The sequence below is a fragment of the Ornithodoros turicata genome, unplaced genomic scaffold (genome assembly GCF_037126465.1).
Source record: "Ornithodoros turicata isolate Travis unplaced genomic scaffold, ASM3712646v1 Chromosome16, whole genome shotgun sequence".
Classification (NCBI taxonomy): domain Eukaryota; kingdom Metazoa; phylum Arthropoda; class Arachnida; order Ixodida; family Argasidae; genus Ornithodoros; species Ornithodoros turicata.
In genome coordinates this window covers 237,608-258,691 of record NW_026999320.1, presented here as the reverse complement: position 1 = coordinate 258,691, position 21,084 = coordinate 237,608, and the positions used below count along the sequence as shown (strand labels likewise).

The 21,084-nt window shown below is 47.3% G+C and overlaps 1 protein-coding gene across 1 annotated transcript in view; it reads left to right on the top strand.

The window, feature by feature from the left end:
* Positions 1-21,084, top strand: part of LOC135372645 (sperm-specific sodium:proton exchanger-like) — a 261,452-nt gene that overhangs the window by 143,100 nt on the left and 97,268 nt on the right. The window contains exons 14-19 of the mRNA XM_064606149.1: positions 60-120; positions 7,315-7,593; positions 7,807-7,907; positions 7,977-8,004; positions 9,864-10,049; positions 12,405-12,569. Of these exons, the coding sequence (XP_064462219.1) occupies positions 60-120; positions 7,315-7,593; positions 7,807-7,907; positions 7,977-8,004; positions 9,864-10,049; positions 12,405-12,569 (820 nt within the window). The remainder of the gene's footprint in view (positions 1-59; positions 121-7,314; positions 7,594-7,806; positions 7,908-7,976; positions 8,005-9,863; positions 10,050-12,404; positions 12,570-21,084) is intronic.

Genomic DNA, 21,084 nt, shown 5'->3' with positions numbered 1-21,084 from the left:
TATGCACCCTTCAGAAACTGGCTGGTCAGAAGCGAGGTCTACTCCCAATTTCAATGCAGGTACCTGGACCTGGCCACCATGAAGAAGTTGTTGCACATGCCACAATGGGTCTTTCGATGTGTAAGCAAATATTCTTTCCTAGCGTTGTTTATTTTCATTTATGTCATGAGTCTTAGTGTACTCAGCATAACGTTGAAACGAGAGAAAATGGTCGCGAGCGGTTAATGGAATAAGTGGAGAGCAGTGCAGGAATGACAATATAACACTGAAAATGTTGTGCCCTTGCCGGATGGAGTGGGGAAATGCTTTCGAGATGGCTCTTTCTCGCTGTGGCCAGACTGTTAAAGGAGTACAAAGAGATTGTCACGAGGGGAAATTGTGTAAGTGTGGCGTCGGCTGCTCCCTCGCCACCAATTAGGACGTTGTTGAGTACGTAGGTGATTCTGCCATTAAAGGGTTTGCTGTGTTCGAGAACGTGTCGTGTCGTCCCTCCTGTGTCCCTTTCTCGGGTTTCATTTTTTTCGTCTTATGAAACGTCCGCGAGAGCAGAACAGATAACGTATGTGCAGGTCGGCTATGCGATGGGGCGGATGTTCTGTGGAAGGGAGTGTAGAGGAAGCGACCACGACACCCGTACTCCACAATGGACCACTGTTTAATAACAGATACAAATGCGCGAACGAATAATGAAACCACAGGGGCACCGCGGAAATGATGATTATTAATATGTGGCAGCACGTAGGTCGCTACATGGCTACCTTTCCAGGTGGAAGAATCGTGACGATTGAAAGATACCAGGGAACGAGATGTGGCGAATTCGGGTGGTCATTTCGTGGCAACTTCTTTTGTCAGATCCCGAGCAGGTCATGTTCGTTTGGCCAAAGCGACGCAATCTCGCATGTGCGCGTGGCGCTTTCCGAGCGCCGCAGATTTGCCAGCTAGCAGTTTTTTCGCCCAGTCGCGAAGGGATCGAGCAGCTGGTTGCATTATGTAAGGTGTCGTCACATCCGCAATGCAACGGTGGCGAGTGCTCTCATTGGCCCGAACGTCGACGTTCACGTTGTTTAGCAGACGACAGAGCACGGAGACTGGCGACCGCGGTGCCCCTTTGGTGATTCAAGTGTCTAAAACCGCTACATTGCTGGCGCTCATGTTCTGGTGGCAAAGGTCACGTGATCCAGCTCGGGTGCCAACCATGCAATTTCCGAGCGCTTGGCCATGTTGCATTGAAATGACCACCGGAATTCGCCATTAATTAGTGCACGGGTGCCAGAGGATGCGACAGAGGTGAGGTGGAGAGGGGACGGTGGCGTCCAGAAGCGATGACAAGGCCGGCGGGAAAGTCACCCGCGGGAATGTTGTAGCCGCAGTAGCCTCGAGGCAAGCCGGCTTGAGGCGAACCGTGGAGACATTGTCATTGCCCCGGGAAACCGCGACACGAAAATACTTTGGGCGACGATCCAGGACCACGGAGGGGCCATCTAGGGCGACTGAGGATGGCACGGACGGCGTCGTGGCGCATAAATACTTGCTTAGGTAGGGTCTCAGCTATGGAATACGACACAGGGAATACGGGGAAACTGGGCGTGGAGAGGAGGGCTGGATGTCCGCAAATCGAGATCGGAGGTGGCACAAGTAGGAGGATGGGTACGGCAGGGCGTCTCGCGATACAGCGGACACGAACTCTGCTGGTGACCAGCGGACATTTTGCTTGACAGCTGCGCTAGAAGCACGACTGACAACCTGTCAACCCAGGAAGTGGAGGGAGAGGTGGCACAGAAGGGGGAACCTTGAGGCGGCGGTGGAGGCGCCCGAGAGTGCCATTCGCCGTGGGATGGTATGCGGTGGTGCGGATGTGGGTGGTGCCGAGCAACTTGCAGAGCACTCGGAAAAAAATTGGAATAAAATTGGCATCCCCTCTCAGTGGTGATTGTAAAAGAAACACCAAAGCGGGCGATCCAGCCGGACAAAAGTGCGGCGGCGACGGTTTCGGAAGAGATGTTGGCCAGCGAAATTGGCTTAGGCCACCGGGTACTTCCTTTACGAAGAAATATTTGCCCATGCTATAGAATTCCTTTAGAAATAAGTGAAAAGAGTCAATAGACATGATATTGAAATTCAATAGATTTTATATGAAAAGTCCTTAGGAATTGCTAACTAATGGTTATTTGGTACAGACTTCCTCTTTACTTTTTTCTTTGGGATTTCAATATGCATTTCACTGCGGATTTCTTTAGACTTCCCTTTGAAAGTGAAGTTTGCTGTGAATATCTATCAGTGGCGTTTATTTTGATTACCCCCCCCCCTCTTTGCACATGCTACGTGGCCGGGTTGAGGTAACAAGGGACAGGAACGAAAATCACATGTGAACAGGTGTACATCATTGAGTCACTTCATTTTTAAAGGCATTGGCGCGAGGGGTCTACTTTCACTGTGTTCCTACAGGGAAACCACAATTTTCAACATTTGTTTGCAAAAATAAAATAGCGTCTCCTGGATATTTTCAAACCCGCGGCATCAGCAATTAGTAACATGACACATCATCTACGCCTCTGAATCCCCATATGGGGACAAAAACTGATCATTACGGTGTCGCATACTTGACATTTACACACCCTTTAATAGATTCACTATACACCAGTTATGCTACTCCGACTGTATTACACATCCTCTCTCAAAACACGACTGGTGTTAACCGGTTAAGTATGGAATTCAAATCGTGTGTACGCGCTCGGAAAATAAAAAGTTGAGCTGAGCGCAACATGAGAACGACGTGCGCTCTGCAGCCACTGCAAATACATTTTTAGCACAATTAAACGTATCCTTCCCTTAATATTTTGAAATCAATTAAACAGTAGAATACTCACCTGTAGCATCAATATAAGCCTCGGAAGCATGTGTGTCGAAACTCCATTAGACGACGAATTTATTTTCTCACAAATGATCCGTAAACCCACATCAACGTCCTGGAGGTTTTCGATCGGATAGACATGTCCCCGTCTGTCCACTTCACAAATCCACTTGGAACACGAAAAGCCTAATCGGAGAACTCGTAAATAGTGCCACAACGCTATCAAGTAAAGAAGATCACGATGAAGACAGGCGATGACGGAACAGATTGCTTGGGTTGGAAACTAGACGATGTTGCACGCCGTGATTCACTGTCACCAAGAGTAGAGAGCGGAGGAGAAAGGGTGTACGCAAACATGAAGATATTGAAGAAAAATGAAGAAATAATATGGTGTTACTAAACAAAAATGATTAAGTATTAGATACCCGCCCTTCAGTCCTTGACGATGTGGCTATTTTGGAGGGTGATGTATTTTAGGGTGATATAATTTATTTATTTTACTTAACAGCTGTGAAATCATGCAGGGCTGTATTGATTTATTCATACTTAACCCAAACACGGGATCATATGTGTTTGTGCTATCACGTGAAGAAAGCCTCCCCGGGCTTTTTTCACTTTCCTTCTGTAAGAATGTGTAACCCCCTTATCGTGTAATTTCTGAACGCAGTACTAATTCACTTCAGACTTTCACGTAAATTTTCTCGTTTGCGTTCTTTTTTTGGTCGTTCTTTGGACTGCCTATTTACTATTGTCTTTTGAAAATGAAGAAAAGGGACGTCCAAATGCAGTCAATAGATTTTCTTTGGTCCTTCCTTAGACATTCAGGAAAAAGAAAGGCCGTAGGCGTCTTCAGGAATTGTTTGGACAATTGTCTATGGGAAATCAAAGTCAAAGAAAAGTCAAAGAAGCCAAAGCATCTCCGAAAGTCAATAAGCAGGCAAATTTAATTTACATAAGATAAACGGTCTAAGCTGGTTAGTAGTAACGACTGCCACTTGCCGGTACAACGAGGCCTACGATGCCAATGTGGATGCGGTCAAAACGTGTGTCCGGTGCCATTAACCGCGTAGGTGGAGTAAGGGTATCTTTGAACGCTGACAGGGTAGACAGGAGCGGACCCACGTGGCAATGTCGTGGTTCATGTACGACGTCATCCCGGAAGGTGCGGTTACATCAACAGCGGGTATGATTAGCGGGTCATGGAGAGCGGTCGCTACGGGAGCATGATGTTCTTCACCGGCGAGAGGAAGGCTGGGAAGTCCAATGCTGTCCGACGTGAATTGGGATGACATTCTCGGCTAGGGCGGAGACGATGCTGTTCAGTGGGTGGATGGAGGCAGTAAGAGCCGCAACAGAGCAATCAGCTTGTTGAAAGGCGTCGACTAGGGATTGACAGAGGTGTCATCACCAGATGCTGAATTGACAGCGAGTCGAGGATGCGGTTCGCCATCTCTGGGAATTCGTTAAGGGTGGAATGTTCAGCAGCGGCGAGGATCAGCCGTTCATTATGGGATAGCCGCTGCGGGAACATCTCGCGAAGGATGGAATCATCGGTGCTGGAAGCCCCCCATAAGGTCGCGCATACGCCGCGACATTTGGGTGGGCGGTATGTCGCCAAGTTCTTCGGTGATGAGTACGCTCTACGCCCAGTACGACTACGTACCGCACGATAATGAGCTGCATTTTAAAACAAATGTCGCTCATGATTACAGAGGTACGGCGAACGTGATAAAATATGTGGTACGCTGCATCGTTTCGTGTATGAGGTACATATCCGATACGCTGCGCCTTTGGCACGCAATGGAGGGAGCTGTGCATGCACGAGCGAGCAAGACCAGACTAATGTCATTCGCCCGCGCCATTTCAAGCTTCCAACCTGACGTGGAAACGGGAATCGTGCCGTCCGCGAAGTTCAATTTCGAAACGTTGCACACACTCGCGACGCGCATAAAGCACACAAACGAAATGAGGCACTGTGGAACACACTATTTGATTACGAAAATACATACACGGAAAACAGCATCCAGTATTGACACAATCATACAAAACATCGCACGCACTGTCGGGAAGTGTTTTATATGTACACATGTTTCAATGTCGCAAGGTACCGTACAACTGGCACGCAATGTGACTCGTTGCAGTCCACGTTCTTACCTGCGTGCAGTTAAGGGTGATCAAGCTTCCATGGGATATTTCGAGGTTCAGTTGAATTGCAGCATGAAGTTAGCCAAGTGCTTGGAGTCTGGGTTAGTCACTGGAGAGAAAGGTGTCTGAAGTAGTATAATTTTTGAACCGTGAGTTGGTTTACCGGCTTACCCTACCACATAGCGAAACCTGCAAAAATCGAGACTGAAATTAGCATAGCAACACAGGACACGCACTTATTATTGTGCATGCGTACATGATGGGACGCAATCGCAAGGCTGCAGCCACTCCTCGATAGGAAATACTCCAGAACGCCGGTGGATGAATATACCTGTAGCGTGATGACGCCCTTAGTGATATACGTCAAACTGACATACACTATCTATCAGCTTACCCCCTACGACGCAAAATCACTTCCTCTCATAGGCAAGCGGGCCATCTGAGCGAGCACAGTTGGAACGCCTCTTGAGAGTTGCAAAATGCATTGCACAACTTTCGGGGGATATCAGTGGCGACGACTGTTTCGTGGCGAGGAGAGGCAGCGAGATTCATGCCGCACGCGCCTGCAGCGGGCTGAACTTGCAATGATATATGATGCTGAAGTAACAATAAAACAAAACCACCTTTTTGAAAGCGGCGAACAATGTAGTTAGTTTTAATATAGGAGCTATGCTATCAATCTCGTTTTTCTAAAATGTGGCAATCTTCCTAAAGTAACGAATGCTAACCGCGACAGTCATCATGCCTTCCTTGCATGGGCAACAAAACCTTATTTAATTCACACTTGCCATGTTCACAAAAATTTTATGTGTAAAAGTAATTAACGAGTATACGCGAAGTGGGTTTATGCGGTACGGGACGCTTGAAGGTATGAGGTACAAATCGTGTTCAAAGTGTGATGTGTACTTCACGAATCCGCAGCTCCATCGTTACGGAACGGTTGTGTGCCCAATGTCTAATGGTCTTCGCTTCCGTATAACGCTCGCGTACCTCGGCATTTCGCCAAATGGGTTTGTCGCGCAACGTGTCATACGGAGCTTCGGGATGCGGGAGAATAATGAAGTCACGGACTTAGTAGCTGCCTCGTCTGGGAGGTGGGCGATGTCGTAGCCATATTCCAAGAGCCGAAAAGTTATCCGACGGTTGGATAACTGAGCTTCCATTGCCGTAAATCATTGTCACGTGTGTGACGTTCAATAGGGTGTCAAGCGAAGCGGGGTGACTGTGGACTGCAGCAAAGGAGTACTTGAATAGCCTTCCTCATGTGGCATTGTTCAATTGTACCATCAATCAATGTACAATCCATCCATTGTGCATCAAGGGACTACAATAGAACGATGTTTAACGACAGATGAAGGTGCACGTACGAATAACGAAATTTTGGGCGAGAGAGCGTGCCACGGAAATAATCATGATAAAAATGTGTCTGTGCGTTGCAGGTCGCTAGCGGAGTATGTAGCTGTATAAAAGAAAATCAACTTTTAAAGCAGGTTTCAGACCACATAGGTTCGGGAATTAGTACCATTTTTAAACTCACCCCATATTTAGAAAATCCTGGAACGACCACGAACTGGGGATACCCATCCCTAGTTGTTGCCATGGAACCGAAACACATAGTGGAAAAATGAGCAGGAACCCTGTAAAATTGCATGATGGCACGTAACTGTTCTCAGAAGCTGGAACACACGGGAGAAGAGAAAACATGATGAGAACATGAAGAGAAAACATGAAAGAGAAAACACGAAAGAGAAAACATGAAAGAGAAAACATGAAAGAGAGAATGTGCAGAGAGTTGTCGAATGCTCTTTGCGTTGAGTGAGACCCCCTGGGAAGTCGTCACCAAGCGGTACCAGCATACTGCTTAGCCATGCTTAGCGAACTCGACCGGCAATCGACAGGCGCATGGTTCCATTCCTGTCTGCGTTTTCGAATGTCACATTTCAAGTTTTCCGTAAATTACCTTTGGCAATGCGGCAGAGTATCGGCTGTCGCCATCTGGCACACCAGTCTTCATCGGGATACTTTTTCTTAATTAGCTGACTTTATACAATTCTGTAGGCTGCTGCCAAAGCATTTTGTAAAGATTCTGCATTGAATATACATACCATGCATAGCGCTGTGTACCAATGTCATCTATTCTACACTACCTCATTATAACGGTGATTTGCACAAATGGTATTAAATTGAGTTTAATTAAATGGTACCAAGGCAAGTGAAGTTTACCACGATGCATCAAACATAAATGTAGGGTTTTCTTGTAAGGAAGAACATTTTCGCCTCCCGCACATTTTAAGTTATATTTCGAATCATTTTTTCAGACCATGCTGACGAAAAGTGCCTTGCAAGTTCCTAGATCAGCTTCGTTGACACCGGGCGACACTCCGACTACGTTTGGACCAAAGATGAGCTTCACGGAACGAATGGCTAGAAGTAACTTGAACCAGTTGCTTAGCACCTTGACAGGAGCATTTCTCGGCACAATCCTCTTGGGCTTCTGTCTGGCAAACACGCATCATCCGAGCTACTTATTCAACTCAGCTGTTATCACAGTAATGGGCGCTGTTGTAGTCCTACTGGCTTCAGAACTCGTTATTGCGGTTCGTATACGGTTCTCATGATTCGTATTTGATTATTCGGGAGTCACAAGAACGCTACCGAGAAGCGTTAACTTATCTGGTGTTTTGTTGTTGAGTACGAGTCAAAACACGTCACCTTACATGTAATAAACGTAGAAACATATTTTTTCTACCTGTTTAGCCGATCGCTTGCACTGTTAGCACTGTGGTTACAATGTTGTCTTCTGTGTGCAGTACTTGTGGGGAGCGGTGGGTGCAGCGACTGCCGATGGATTGCGTAATGCCGACCTGGTGGTTTTCCTGTCCTTGCTTGCATTGTTCTCAACCGCTTCCTGGTGGGCATCTCTAGAGGAAGATCCCCCGCTTGCAATCAATGTCAGCTTCTCTGTTTTCACATTCCTCAGGCTGTACAGGATTTGGTCCACAAGGAAGGTATGTTCGTTTTTCGCTATGAGGGCGCTTTTGAACGCAAAGAAATGGAACTCTCATGGAATGTTCATGCTTCGTCTGTTACGGGTGTATTGAGTTGAGTTAATGAGTTGCGGTTAGCCAGTTAGGCTCCCTGGTCCCGCTGCTGGGGTTTATTATACATTCTAACCTAGTGACGGATAGGTGCCGTCTGATCAACTGGCACATTAAAAAAAAAAATGTGCCAGATGACTTCAAGGGCCACGCGGTGCCTGCGAAAGCAGCAGGTGCCCTGTGCCCCCTGAAACGACCGGTACGACATCCCTGCTGACGCCAGGAGCCACAGTGTCCCTGACGTATTGAAGGGTTACTTGTACCCACTAATACGCGAAACACATTGCGGCTGTCGAGTTCCCTACCAGAAAAATTACCTCCAGGCTTCGCAAAAAATGAAAAAGCAAGGAAGAAAATGCTCCAAGCACATCGAACATGAAACACCAAATTTTATGCCGAATGGAAAGCATACACGGTTCACTACTCCCAACACACACATATGGAGCACACATTGCACGGACACAACCCATCGGATGCACCAGACAGCCCTCCAAACGCCGAACACAATCCTCGAAACTTCGAACAGGCTGGCACTGCAAACCTCAAGGAAGGTCATCCTTAGTGACGAACACGACAGTTCCTCAAACGAAATGCCCGAGGATGAATTGTCCAAACAAGTGGTAACAGACACAATTCGATGTGAAAAACAGTTGCAATTTGGCACACGTATGTGTGACCGTTGAGACAGTCAACAACCTGTAAAGAAACCGAAGTGAATATCACGCTGGTATTTTTCCAACGTGAATGCTGGAGTAGTACACTATTTTGTAACTCACGTGCTCGCAATCGATACAGTCCCACGGTCACCTGTAACGAAAGAATACAATTAACCTCACTTGTAATGTACATCGTCGCTTCACCGATGCAGCCGATCCTCTCCTGCCGCCATTTGCAATGCGTCCACCGTCTGCAACAGAATGTACTTCGATTGTTAACCATGAGTAAAACGCAGGCGTCGTACGGTGCATAATGCAGCTAGGTACAGCTAGGTTGACTTATCTTAAGCAAACGATAGACGTGTACATAAAAACCAAGGTGTCATCCTTCTCAAAGGCGAAGTTGCAACGCAGACAGCAGCCAAGAAGAATGCCGGAAGCGGGAAAGAAAACACTGCTGGAGAACACGCCACGCGGTGCCATGTCACTCCTCACCGGCGGAGCGCGGAGCAACGTAGTACGCTCCAACGAAGGCACGCATATTCAGCCGGCACACGCATTATTCAACAAGCACACGAGTATAAGGTTCAGGAGGCACACATGTTATTCAGCGGGCACAAAGCCGTTTCATACCAACGTGACTGCTTTGTACCTGCTGAAATTTGGCGATGAGGATCGCTGTGCTTGCTATTTGACAACCGTTACGGCTCTTTCCAGGCGGTTACGGCTGTGTACCGGCTGCACTTTCTGAGGGAACTTTGTTAAGCGACACGTGTCCGTCACAGGATTTAGAGTGTATACAGTTCACTCCTCCCCGTTCTCATTCCCCCCTCACAACCATAAAATTATCCGCAGAATTCAGCCGGTACGGAGTCCATGTGGATTAGGCCCGGGAAGGAGAAAAAATGATTTGTGTAGGGGATTTGTACAGTCCGGTACAGTACAATAACTGGGGCAGACAACAATAGCATATAGCCAATAACTGGGTGCAGACAACAATCAGCTTCATCGCTCCTCCCACGTAGCACTCGCGTGTGGAATGCGTGTTGTCCTTTACCGTAGTTTCCCAAACCTTAATAGCGTTACCAAGCACTACAGGGAATTTTCTTGCAGTGTTTGTGGTTGCTCTTCGTTCACTACCTGCATCAGTTTGTCAACCGGCGTGTGTTCCGCATGTACGATTTGGCTGTCGCATTCATTACGTCTGAGGATGAAGTGCTGGCTACCGTAAAACGTTTCATAGAATCTGCACAAATAGCGGAATTTGTGCGTGAAGAAGCGGTCAACAACAAGCTACAGGTACGGCGTTTATGTTGTAACCAAATGTTGAACCACTTCGGGTACGACTTTGACTCGTGACATTGTTACAACATTTTGGGGCGATATGATTCATAATCTTTCGGGCGTAGGATATTACACTAGAAGTAATCAGTTGCATTTCCAGCGCTAGAGTAAACTAGCGAAAGTAAAATGGTTGTAAATTGTTGGAAGAACCTTGCATTCTGCTAATTGCTGGCAGGAGCGCCCGTAGGGAGGCGCTTCACGAGAACAACGCAGAGCTAAGGAGGTATCTCTCGCACATATGAGAGCATGTGCGGCCCAGAAGCAATACATAACAGTGGATTGCATGTTTTCCGTGGATTGCATGTTTCATTGATCGGAAGCCACACGATAAAGAAGCCATCACATCAGATAGCAGCAGCGTGATGCCAACCACCCCAAAAGAATATGCGATTGGCCTATGTTACCGTGAACACCTAGCGATGTACTAAAACTCGCTGCTGAAGAATGCGGTGTTTGAGGGTTAGGTATCGCCCTCACAATGGGTCCAACGATTTGTAGGAACCAATGATAGGCAAAGTATGATTTGATGCAACACTGTCTTACGAATCACAAGTAAAACGCTGGAATCCTCAGGACGACACTCTAGACTGCTGTGCGGTCTGCGACCCCCAAATACTGACTGTCCATTAACGTGTCTGAAGCGGACACTCCGTGTAGCATTGCACAGAGTGTATAATCAGTGAAAGAACCCAAACAACGAGAAAATGTGCACGCAATAGAGCCGCCGCTATTACTTGCGTATTTGTCTGTCTGTGAATATAACAAACAGCCCGGTTCGCGCTCATTTTGTTATTGATTTCGTTGTTATGATGCTGCCGTCGTTCCGTTGCAGCAGTGTCGTTTTTTCCTCACATCCATAAAACGAAATCCTTTTTAGGGTTGCAAGTGACCGCGAGCGGGACCGCAAAGCGGGAGAAAAGCAGTTTATGTTGGCCACAGAATTCAGCAGTTTCTTGTTTGTAAACCGAGCGCAGAAGTTATACACGAGAGGAACACTCTTAATATTTGAATCTGATAGAAAAATTGTGGTAAGAGAGCTCGGGGTGACGTCTGGTGGGAAATAATGCCCAATTCGTCAGGCGACTGCGATCTATGCGTCGGACACATGGGTGCCGTCTAATGTATTGCTTGATGAACGAAAGCGTGCTTGGCGAACGAAATACAATCTCGACAGGTCACGGTCACACGTCACAGTAAACTTCACCGCATACGCGACGTTAAGCATGGCCGCGCCCGTGATCGCCGGCCAAACCGTTTGTAAACAACGCGTTTCCTTCCTCTGTGCGCCTTATTGGACGTTTTTCGATCCCGTTAATTATTTTTATCCGATATTCTCGCAGCAAAAGGCACAGTTTCGTACTTCAGCGCTCTTGCTGCGGAGCGCTTCCAAAGATGTGATGACGACCCCGCTTTAAGATGCACTGGGCTACCATGTCGTTGAAAAAAGCACCGTATATTTTACGCTGGAAAACTATTCTCATCTCTTGACTTTATGCCAACGCGAATATGGCGGCAAGTGCTAACGATATGTAAACAAAGTCACACTACCTCAATATGACGTTGCCTATGACGTGTGACCACGACAAGATGGCGCTTTTCCGAAAAGCACCCGCTTGAGGGTAGTTACAAAGATGGCGGGTTTGTGTATCCCTTGCGGTAGCATACTTGTGGTATCTGTGAATGATTTGTTGCTGCTGATGGCTACGTAGCCGACATTTTTTTTTATTTGAGACAGTGTTACACGCATGCAATTTAGTTTCCCGCTGTACCTGACGAGCAATTGCAAAGTTGATGACATGGAGGAAGGAATGGGAGGAGGCGCGCTATCGCACCGAGAAGTGTAGCTGGCCGGGCAACTTGATGGGCTTGGTATCGCCAGAAGCGACCGCTAGAGGAGTCCCACGGCTCTCTTCTTACTTGCATGTGTTAAAGTACGTTCTGCCGGCAGTAACGACAGGCAATGACGGGGGGGGGGGGGGTTCACGACATCCAGGCCCTCCAGATCCACCCCTGGACGATAGTCCCCTTTGCCTGTACCTTCCGACGCCAGTGCCTAAAAATCGTAACCAATTTTCAAACAGCCCAGCTGACACCTCCTACCTTTCGCTACTATTTACGAAAAGCAGAAAGATAAACCAAAGCATATATGATTTCTTCACAACTAGGTTGCAGCTCACGCGAAGGATACTGAATTGTCTCGGTTGAGAGAATTAACAAATATAATATGATGCCTCGTTAATCCCGAACAAAATGACAACAGGGATTTCCGCGCCTCGGACCTATACTGGATCGCCTACTTATTTTATGCAGTTGTTGAAAGACATAATCGTGGTCCAGCAGCACTATCCGGAACTCGAGGGGTTTGCGCGGTCACGACAAGTGGCTCGCAAAATACTGAACTCGTCCCTGTCAGCGCTCGAAGACCTCGAGAAGTCTGGCCTCGTAGAACAACAGCACTTCGATAAACTGCATGCGGTAAGTAAAAACACATATCACTACGTGTATGTACCAAATGCCTAAGCTTGGCTCTACGGAAAATGGAGAACGAGACAAAAAGGAGCTTACTGGGAGAGGGAGCGATATTGTTCAATAGATGATATGATATTAATGATATCAATGATAATCTTAAACGGATCGTGCTAAGTGACACCGAATTACTTTGTGAGCGCAAACATTGCCTCACGAGGAGTACGGGTCGTTTGACTATATATATCGTAGCTAAAACCGCGCCGACAGGGAGCAAAAGGGGAAGTTTTGGGGGGTGCGGTGGGGTAAGAATTATGTTAGGAGCAGCATAACAAGTCCGGAGACGAGTTCAATTTCTCCTCGTTTTTTTTTTTTCCTTTCAAACAAACAAAGAAACAGGGAGCACAAGGAGGATAACGCTCATTCCATGTCTGGGGGCCACATGCTTTGGAAATGATTGGAGTAGATACTAGTCTGCTGGCATCAAGCGCTTTGCGGCATCAATAAGCTTCTGTCGGCGAACGCCGTGCGCTGCCGCGGCGCCCGGCCATTTCAGGTTTCGATTCATTTGTATAGCGAAATTCAGGGATGGATTTTTCACAGCACGCGCTCGTTTCAGGATTGTTGAATGATTGGCTTTCAACCCAATGAGCACTATCTGCAATTCTGTTACCTCGCTTTTGTCCAGCATTCCCCAGTTAGAAAATTCGCCGCATGACTCATCTATAAAAACGACATCCATGATGCTCACATCGGTTTTTACAAAACAAAAATAGAAACCATAAAAAGGCGCACCCTATAACGTAGTGTAGTTAACGATCACCTTTTCGCAGATACTCTAGTACGTAAATGTCTTATCTGCTATCAGTTTTTAACCTAAACACAAGGCGAGTTTGGATGCTCATTTCATGGCAACACGGCCAAGCGCTCGAAAATTGCTAGGTCAGCGCCCAAGCTGGATCACGCGGAGGCTGCCAATCGAACATGGCAGGCGGTGTTTTAGTAGCCGCCGGCACTAAAGCGAAGCGCACCGCTCCGAAAACATTGTCGCCACTGGCCTGTCGCCAAATTGGCCGCCTAATAATAGATGCGTAAATATTTGTTTCGTCATTGGTCTCCGAGAACTGGCGTCACTGTTCCTTCACCCGAATTGGGCGAGAGCCATTTGATTGAGGAGCGAGGATCCGGACTGCCGGTCGAACGGAGGGGAAAGAAAAACGACGTAGAGGCATGTCCATCCACACGTGTTCTCTCGGACTGCAACCGTTGTGCTCGCAGACGTTAGCGAGTTGTTTCGAGGGTTTTGAATGCTTCAGATTTAGATTGTGGCGAAATGGTAATGTGCAAACTAGGGATGTGTCAACCGAATGCGCGAATCCTCGAGTCCTAGGCAGGGATTACCAGCTCCGGTGGCGCAGCGGTAACGCGTGCGCTTGGAGACTGGGAGGTTCGCGGTTCGAATCCGCGGGCCGGCTGTGCCGTCTGGGGTTTTTCCTGGGTTTCCCTCAGATGTGTAATAGGCGTATGCCGGCACAGTTCCCCTGAAGTCGGCCCATGGACGCAGCTCTCCTCCCCCCGAGCGGATTCCGCTCGGTCTTCCACTTCACCCTTTCCTCTCCTCCTCTCCACCACCTTTCCCTTCCGGAGAAACATGCCGCCTAATTAGGCAGGCAGACCTCTCGGGTTCCTCCCAACGACACTTCTCCTCCCAACGACACTCCTCCTCCACTCCTCCTAGGCAGGGATTCCAGATTCGGGAATCCCAATCCCAGTGACCAAAATAGCGAATGGAATCTTTCGAATCCACAAAATAGGTTTGCTTGTTCCTTTTTCTAATTGGCGCCTCTGAAGTCCGCCGAGCCTCATTGGCCGATGAGTGTATTCTTGTTTGTTTGTTTACATTGCTCTGGACTCAAAAAGCGTTCCTGCAAGAACTGTCACATTACAAGTTTAAGTGCAATGTGGCTTTGCTTTTGATTGTTGGTTAGGTTGATGGAAATAATTCAGACTCGAGATTTTATGTATTTCTTGTAGTCGATCAAAAACATGTTAAATAAATTACGTTTAAGAACTATATTAGTGTATTTTATCCTGAAACTGAACTATTATTTAATTTGTTTTTTCATTAAAGAACGGTATCATATTCTGCTTCAGAACACTTTTCACTTGAAGCTTCTTTTCTGACTTTTTCAACACTTTTAAAGAAGGGATTGAAAAGATTCGTGGCTTGCAGAACCTTGCTTGCATTCGGATTCGATTCGGATCCGGAAAATTCTGGATTCGTCCCATCTCTAGTGAAAATGGAGTGGCACATCTAGCTAATCATCACAACACCGGAAAGACGAACATGACACGGAATCCTTGCACCTCCAATGAAAGCCGAAATCGTTCGTGACGAAGTCTGCACTCCTTTCGATGTCCCGCAAGTGAACGGTAAAACAACCTTGGCTACTTTTTGTTACCGAAGGAAATAACACAGGTTTATCGTGTGAAGTGTATTGGGTACAACGTTTACGAGCCACTCTGTACGTTACAGGCGTTTCACCGCCATCGCTTTTGTATTTATCTGCTTTTGGGAAAACACGTACGCTACTCTGCAGCAAGCGCGGAAGAAAAACAGACGAAGGCGGGGATGGGGGAAGGGGCATCCGCCGGAAGCTCTCATAGACGCAGTGGTCTAGGGAAAATGGCAGGCGCTCAAACCAAGTGATCTCCAGGAGTCCCTGAGAGCGGTCAAGATCAGCAGCGCGGGAAGAAAGTTAGGGTCAAGTGCGCTTGCGTAGACCCAACCTACCCCTTAGACCCAACCTACTTTTCATATCTCTCCCCGGGTTTTTCGTCTCTCTTCTCGTCCCCCTTCCCCCAGCCCCAGCTTCGTCTGTCTTTCTTCCGCACTTGCTGTAGAGTAGCGTACGTGTTGCCCAAAGCAGAGAAACAAAAATGCGATGGCGGCTGATAAATAAGGTTTATTTGTCCTCGCGAACTGTTTCGAAAAAAGTTACATACATACATATATTTTCACCTCTTCTAACAGGCTTCACTGGAGGTTTAGGTGCTTCGACACCGAAGAGCAGTTCAAGAGACAATTGTAGTTCGCACACCCAGTATGTACAGGTTTACTGTTTTCGAAAACAGTTGGGACAGGTATGTCGTTGTTACCGATCGCTGAGAAGCACTAAAAATAAAATGAAAAGAATTTGTTCATGATGCGTAGCTCTGAACGAAAGTCACTTTTATGAATAGGCAATCGATGTTGATTTCGTATTTGGACACCAAAGCACACGTGTCGAAAACGTTCGTAGATCACAGTGAATGAACGGCTGCGTCGTGTATGAGGAGCAACTAGCATACCACACACACCATTTGATTAGCGGCGTATCTGAAACGCACATGTTACGGCAACGCACTGCACTATGAAACGCCTCTAACGTATAGAATGACTCGTAAGTGTTCTACGCAATCCACTTCACGAGATAAACCTACATTACTTCCTTCGGTAACCAAAAGTAACCAAACTCCTTTTACCGTTCGCCTATTGGACATTGGAAGGGGTGCAGACTTTCTCACGAACGATTCCTGCGTCCTTTGTATGTGCAAGGATTCCCTGTCATGTTCGTCTTTCCGCTGTTGTGATGATTAGCTGCATGTGTCACTCCGTTTCACATTAGCTGTCTGGAGCATCTAAAGCAATCTAAATCTGAAGCATTCCAAGCCCTCGAAACTGCTAGCGTCTACGAGCACAACGCCTGTAGTCAGAGAACACGCGTGGCTTGACACGTCTCCTCAGTCAGCCCTCAGTGAATCTTCTAATAGATAATACAGTTGTCGACATAGTAGAGAATGCCAAAACTCTCGGCGTAACTTTTTCCTGTACACTTTGTAACGACGTACATTCCAAGGCATCGCGAATCCTTGGATTTCTTTATAGACATTGTACACACATGACCAAACAAGTCATCATGCTGCTTTACAACTCATTAATATGCTCACACTTTAACTATAACCATTTTAACATTAACTATTCATAACCTGTATCGATATAAACTTTTGTATTACTACCGTAGTGCTCATAAAAATCCTTAAATAATATCTTATCACTCTTTGAACTCAAAGAGCATAGTTACCTTGATAATGATCCTGTCACATTGTTTTTGGCATATCCCCCGCTGCAAAACCGGATACAGTGAACATAGCGTTGCATATGCATCTTGAACAAATCCTCTATTGATCCATTAACAGTGCCAAAGAAAGATGTTCATATTGCATGCATTTAGTTTACATACCACGGATTCTTTTCGTGGTGCTTAAGGGTATGGTCTCACTCCTCTCTTAAAATGAAGCAACTTTGTACCAGTTCTGTAGCTCTACTTTTCGTCTGTTGGTGATGAAACCGGCGCCATTCGGAAGCTATAATTCTTGGCTTTGGGGGACCAGGGGAGACCGTCTTCCGATTTTCGGTCAGGCATGCGGTTACGGCGTCATAAGGCCCTGAACAGCAAATATCTCCGATTATGTATGTCTATATGCTAATCTGGCGTAAAAGGAGAGCAGATAGCGGCGCATAATTTGTTGCATTATGTTGTTCTATGATACGTGGAGGGTGGACCGTCTCGCTCTTACTGGTATATGACGCCGATAATCGAGAAGAGCCTTCAGAAAAACATGAAAAAATGCATTTCTTTGGCCTCCTGTTTCGAGGTGTTCTAATGTCACAACACAAGACTAAAAGTGGCAGTGGATGTGCAATTATGCGCAAAAAAAAAGCTGCTGAAAATTTCAGCATGATTGGAAGCGCACAGCCCAGGTTACTACAGTTCGGAAGCCACACGCACGCATTCCAATACATTCCGACCAAACCGAAACTATACAAGATTTTCGGTAGCCACATCGTGGCGGAGCATGTAACTACCGTGTCATCAACTCCAGTATTCTGCGGAAGGTGGCGCTTGCGTCACATCTGTTCGTTACGTCACGTTGCTTACGTCCTGCTGTCTGCTGTGCTGCTGACTCATTCATCCCAAGCATTGGCGTTGAAGCTGTCGAGGGTCCGGCATTCCTCGCCGTGTTGACAGTCGTGTTGTGATTTGAACTATTGATATTGCGGTAGGCTGCACGTTCATAGTATCGTTGCTGCTGCCGCGTCGCACAAACTGGAAACGTACGGCAATGACACGGCCGTGCAAGAATCCTAGGAAACCGCGGAGTTGCGGTCGGAAATCAGTCCGTGAGCTCTGTCGGCAGCTGGCGAAGGAGAAACGGTAAGTTGCAACTTTGTACTAGTGCAGTGCGCATGTGCGCTGATGCGTTTGCGCTGACTTATTTGTTCTTCGTTCAGTCTGACAACTGCACCGTCACCTGCGGACAACCAGTGCGAAGCAACGCCCGTGTCAGACTGCCCATGTGTGTGGGTGTGGGTCTTACGTGCACGACGCGGGACAACACGCATAAAAATGAGCTGGGACACCAGACCTACGACGAGCATTACACGTGGATCCCTTGCGGCCACAGATCGGCAAGCACAGGACTCGCGAGATGATTTTGGATTTCACACGACGGACATCGAGGACATTCCGGATATCCCCGTGGAAACAGGTGCTCCAACGGCGTCCGAAGGAGATTGAATTCTCGGGCGGAGCATGATTTCCCCTGGTCACTTCATCGCCTTAGCGAAATGGATAAGCACGCGTGTCCGGGCCGTTTTGGAAAGCGTTTCACGTTTGAAAAGGAAAGGAAGGTTGGTTTGTGGTCCGAATTCATTTACAAATACCACGGTTGCAGTGAAGTCCCTTCCCGGAACCCACATATCTGGTGGCTGACGAAAAGAAGATTGGAGTCAACAATGCTGCTGTTCGGGCTGCTGGGTTCTGCAGCTTCGAGGAGTCTTTTTCAGTGCTAGGGGTGCCCAGAATGAACAAGGGTACCTTCCTGAGAAGAGAGGAGGCACTGGGAGAGGTAGGTAACACATTGTTGACGTCTCATTTTAATCGGCACTCTGCCAAAAGTAATCTGAGAAGGATGCACGGTGCCACGAGAGCACTGTTTGCCATTTTGGGTTGCTCATTCTTTGTTTTCTCTGTTTATATCTCATTCATCACTGGGAGGCAGTTTTCATGAAGTTCATCATCCTGGCTGGAAAGGAGGAAAACGAGCTTGCAGTGGCAGCTGGGGACGTTTGTAAAGATGGTATCACAGCCAACATTAAAGTGATCGTTGACGGAGGTTGGTCACACAGAAGCCACGGCCACAGATACTAAGCTTCTTCAGGTGTTGCTGTCATCATCGGAGCAAGAACCAAGAAAATCCTGCACTTAGGTTTGCGCAACAAGTTCTGCAGCTACTGTGAATACCACAAGGTAAGGGGAACTGCCATCCCATCACACAAGTGCTACAAGAACTGGGAGAAGGCTTCGACTGCCACGGAAGCAGGCATCATTGTTCAAGGCTTCCAGGTGAGTGAGCAAGTTCATGGGCTTCAGTACAGAACACTAGTCGGGGATGGAGATCTTTCGGTATACCATCAAGCGATGACACACTTACAGTATGGGTACCTAGTGCAGAAGAACGAGTGTGCAAACCATGTTGTGAGAAATTATACAAGCCGGCTATACAAGCTCCGTGAAGAAAACTCGGAAAACCAGAAGCTCCTGGCTGTTCCTCGTAAGAAACGCATTTCTAATGGTGCCCGAAAAGCAGTATCGCAATATGCGCAACAGCTTTCTAAGTTCCACGGCACAAGCAATGAGAGGGAAGTACTTCAACGACAGCTCACTAGACAACTTCGGGCATACCTCATCAATGGCCTGAAACATGTGTACGGCTTCCATGACGATTGCAAAGATTACTTCTGTGATGGAACGAAAGGCACCGAGATGTTCAGCACGTTGCCATACGTCTTTCAGACGAAGCAGACAAAGCTACTCTCTGCACCAAATATAATTGCTGACAAGGCAGGCCGCCTGATTACGAATGACACAAGCAACCTTGCTGAGATTGTGATGTCATTCGAGGCAAAAGTTTCTGGTGGTAAGCAGGTAAACATGAGTCAGAAGGGTTCATACCAACAGACATGCTACGGTGCAGCACTCATTTCCAGTATGGGCCGTCGTTGCAAGGCATTGCAGTCAGAGGCCTTACAGATAGGGCCCTTCTGCGTCAGTGAAGTAATTCATTGCAAAGAGAGAACAAGCCAAGAAAACGGCGACTGACAGGAAATGGCGGCTGGAGGAGGAGTTTGCCAGTGGCTTGAAGGCGAAGAAGAGGAATGTGGGTGACGCTACATCTAATGCACACTACGGGGAGCATTGCAAGCAACCAGATATGTCACCAATTCAGTATCAAGAAAAATCGTCAGCGCTGCTGTCAGGATTGCAGGTAGGATCCCGGGAGAGGGATGAAATTGAAGTTCGCACCAGAGGGCAGGCGCCAAACTTGGCATGGATGATAGAGCGCAAGAACCGACTATCATCTTCGAACTTCGGTAAAGTTTGCAAGAGGAGAAGGACCACGCTTAGCAGCAACCTTGTGAAGCAGCTTGTGTACCGTAGGCCGTTTTCTACAAGTGCTACAGAGTATGGGAAGCAGAATGAGGATGTTGTCATCAGATTGTATGAAGCAGAACCAAACTGCCATGTTCAGAAATGTGGCTTATTTGTCGATGTACAGTACGGGTTCCTGGCTGCATCTCCTGCAACTGTGCTCTCGTGGCAATTTCCGGCCTTTCCGGCAGACTCTTTGTCCCTGCTCTCTGAATGGAACAAATGGACTACGGAAACGCTGCATGCCTAACAACTTCTTTTTCTTCTTCTTCTTCTTTTTTTTTTAATACGTCGTCAAGGGTCGAGTAGTTGTGTCGTGTAGTGTAACGCCGAGTTGTTCTTCGGAACGTCGATGACCCATGTTCCAGGGCTTTTCTTGTGTCTTCTCCCACAAAAGTCTTCGAACACTTGGAATGCGTTATGCGAGCAGGAAATAGACCACCTTGCACGAGATTTCGGACCACTGTCCTGCTGCAATCGGTTCAGCATGGCACGCGACCAGAGGACAGATGACTGAGGGAAATAATGGGAAAGCGCGCGCATTCACATTTTTTCGGTTGTTGTACCACATGTCTAATTGTGAGAGCAAATCGTGGGAAGGGAAAGAGGGGAACGCACAATAAGGCTGTTATTCGAAACGTGTCTTTTGTGTGCTTCCTTGTTTGTCGTTCTCGCATTCTCGCAACGTGTCCCAGGCGTGACATGTTGGCTTTGGCTCATAATCGTTGTTGTGGACGGAACTAAAAATCGTAGAACCCTATTTTTGTGCGTGCCTAGTGAGCAATACGTGCATGTAGTGTACCTGTGGACCAAATCTAGCGGTACAAGGAACGACTGTACCGGTTCGCATGATTCGCAGGTCCTTAGGAGTCCTTCCTAATAAGGAAGATATTAGGATTCCCTTCCTAATGAACGACTGTAGCATTTCGTGCAGCACTATCTTCGGTACGCAAGCAGCCCTGGTCTCAAGGGAATGCATTATCAACATA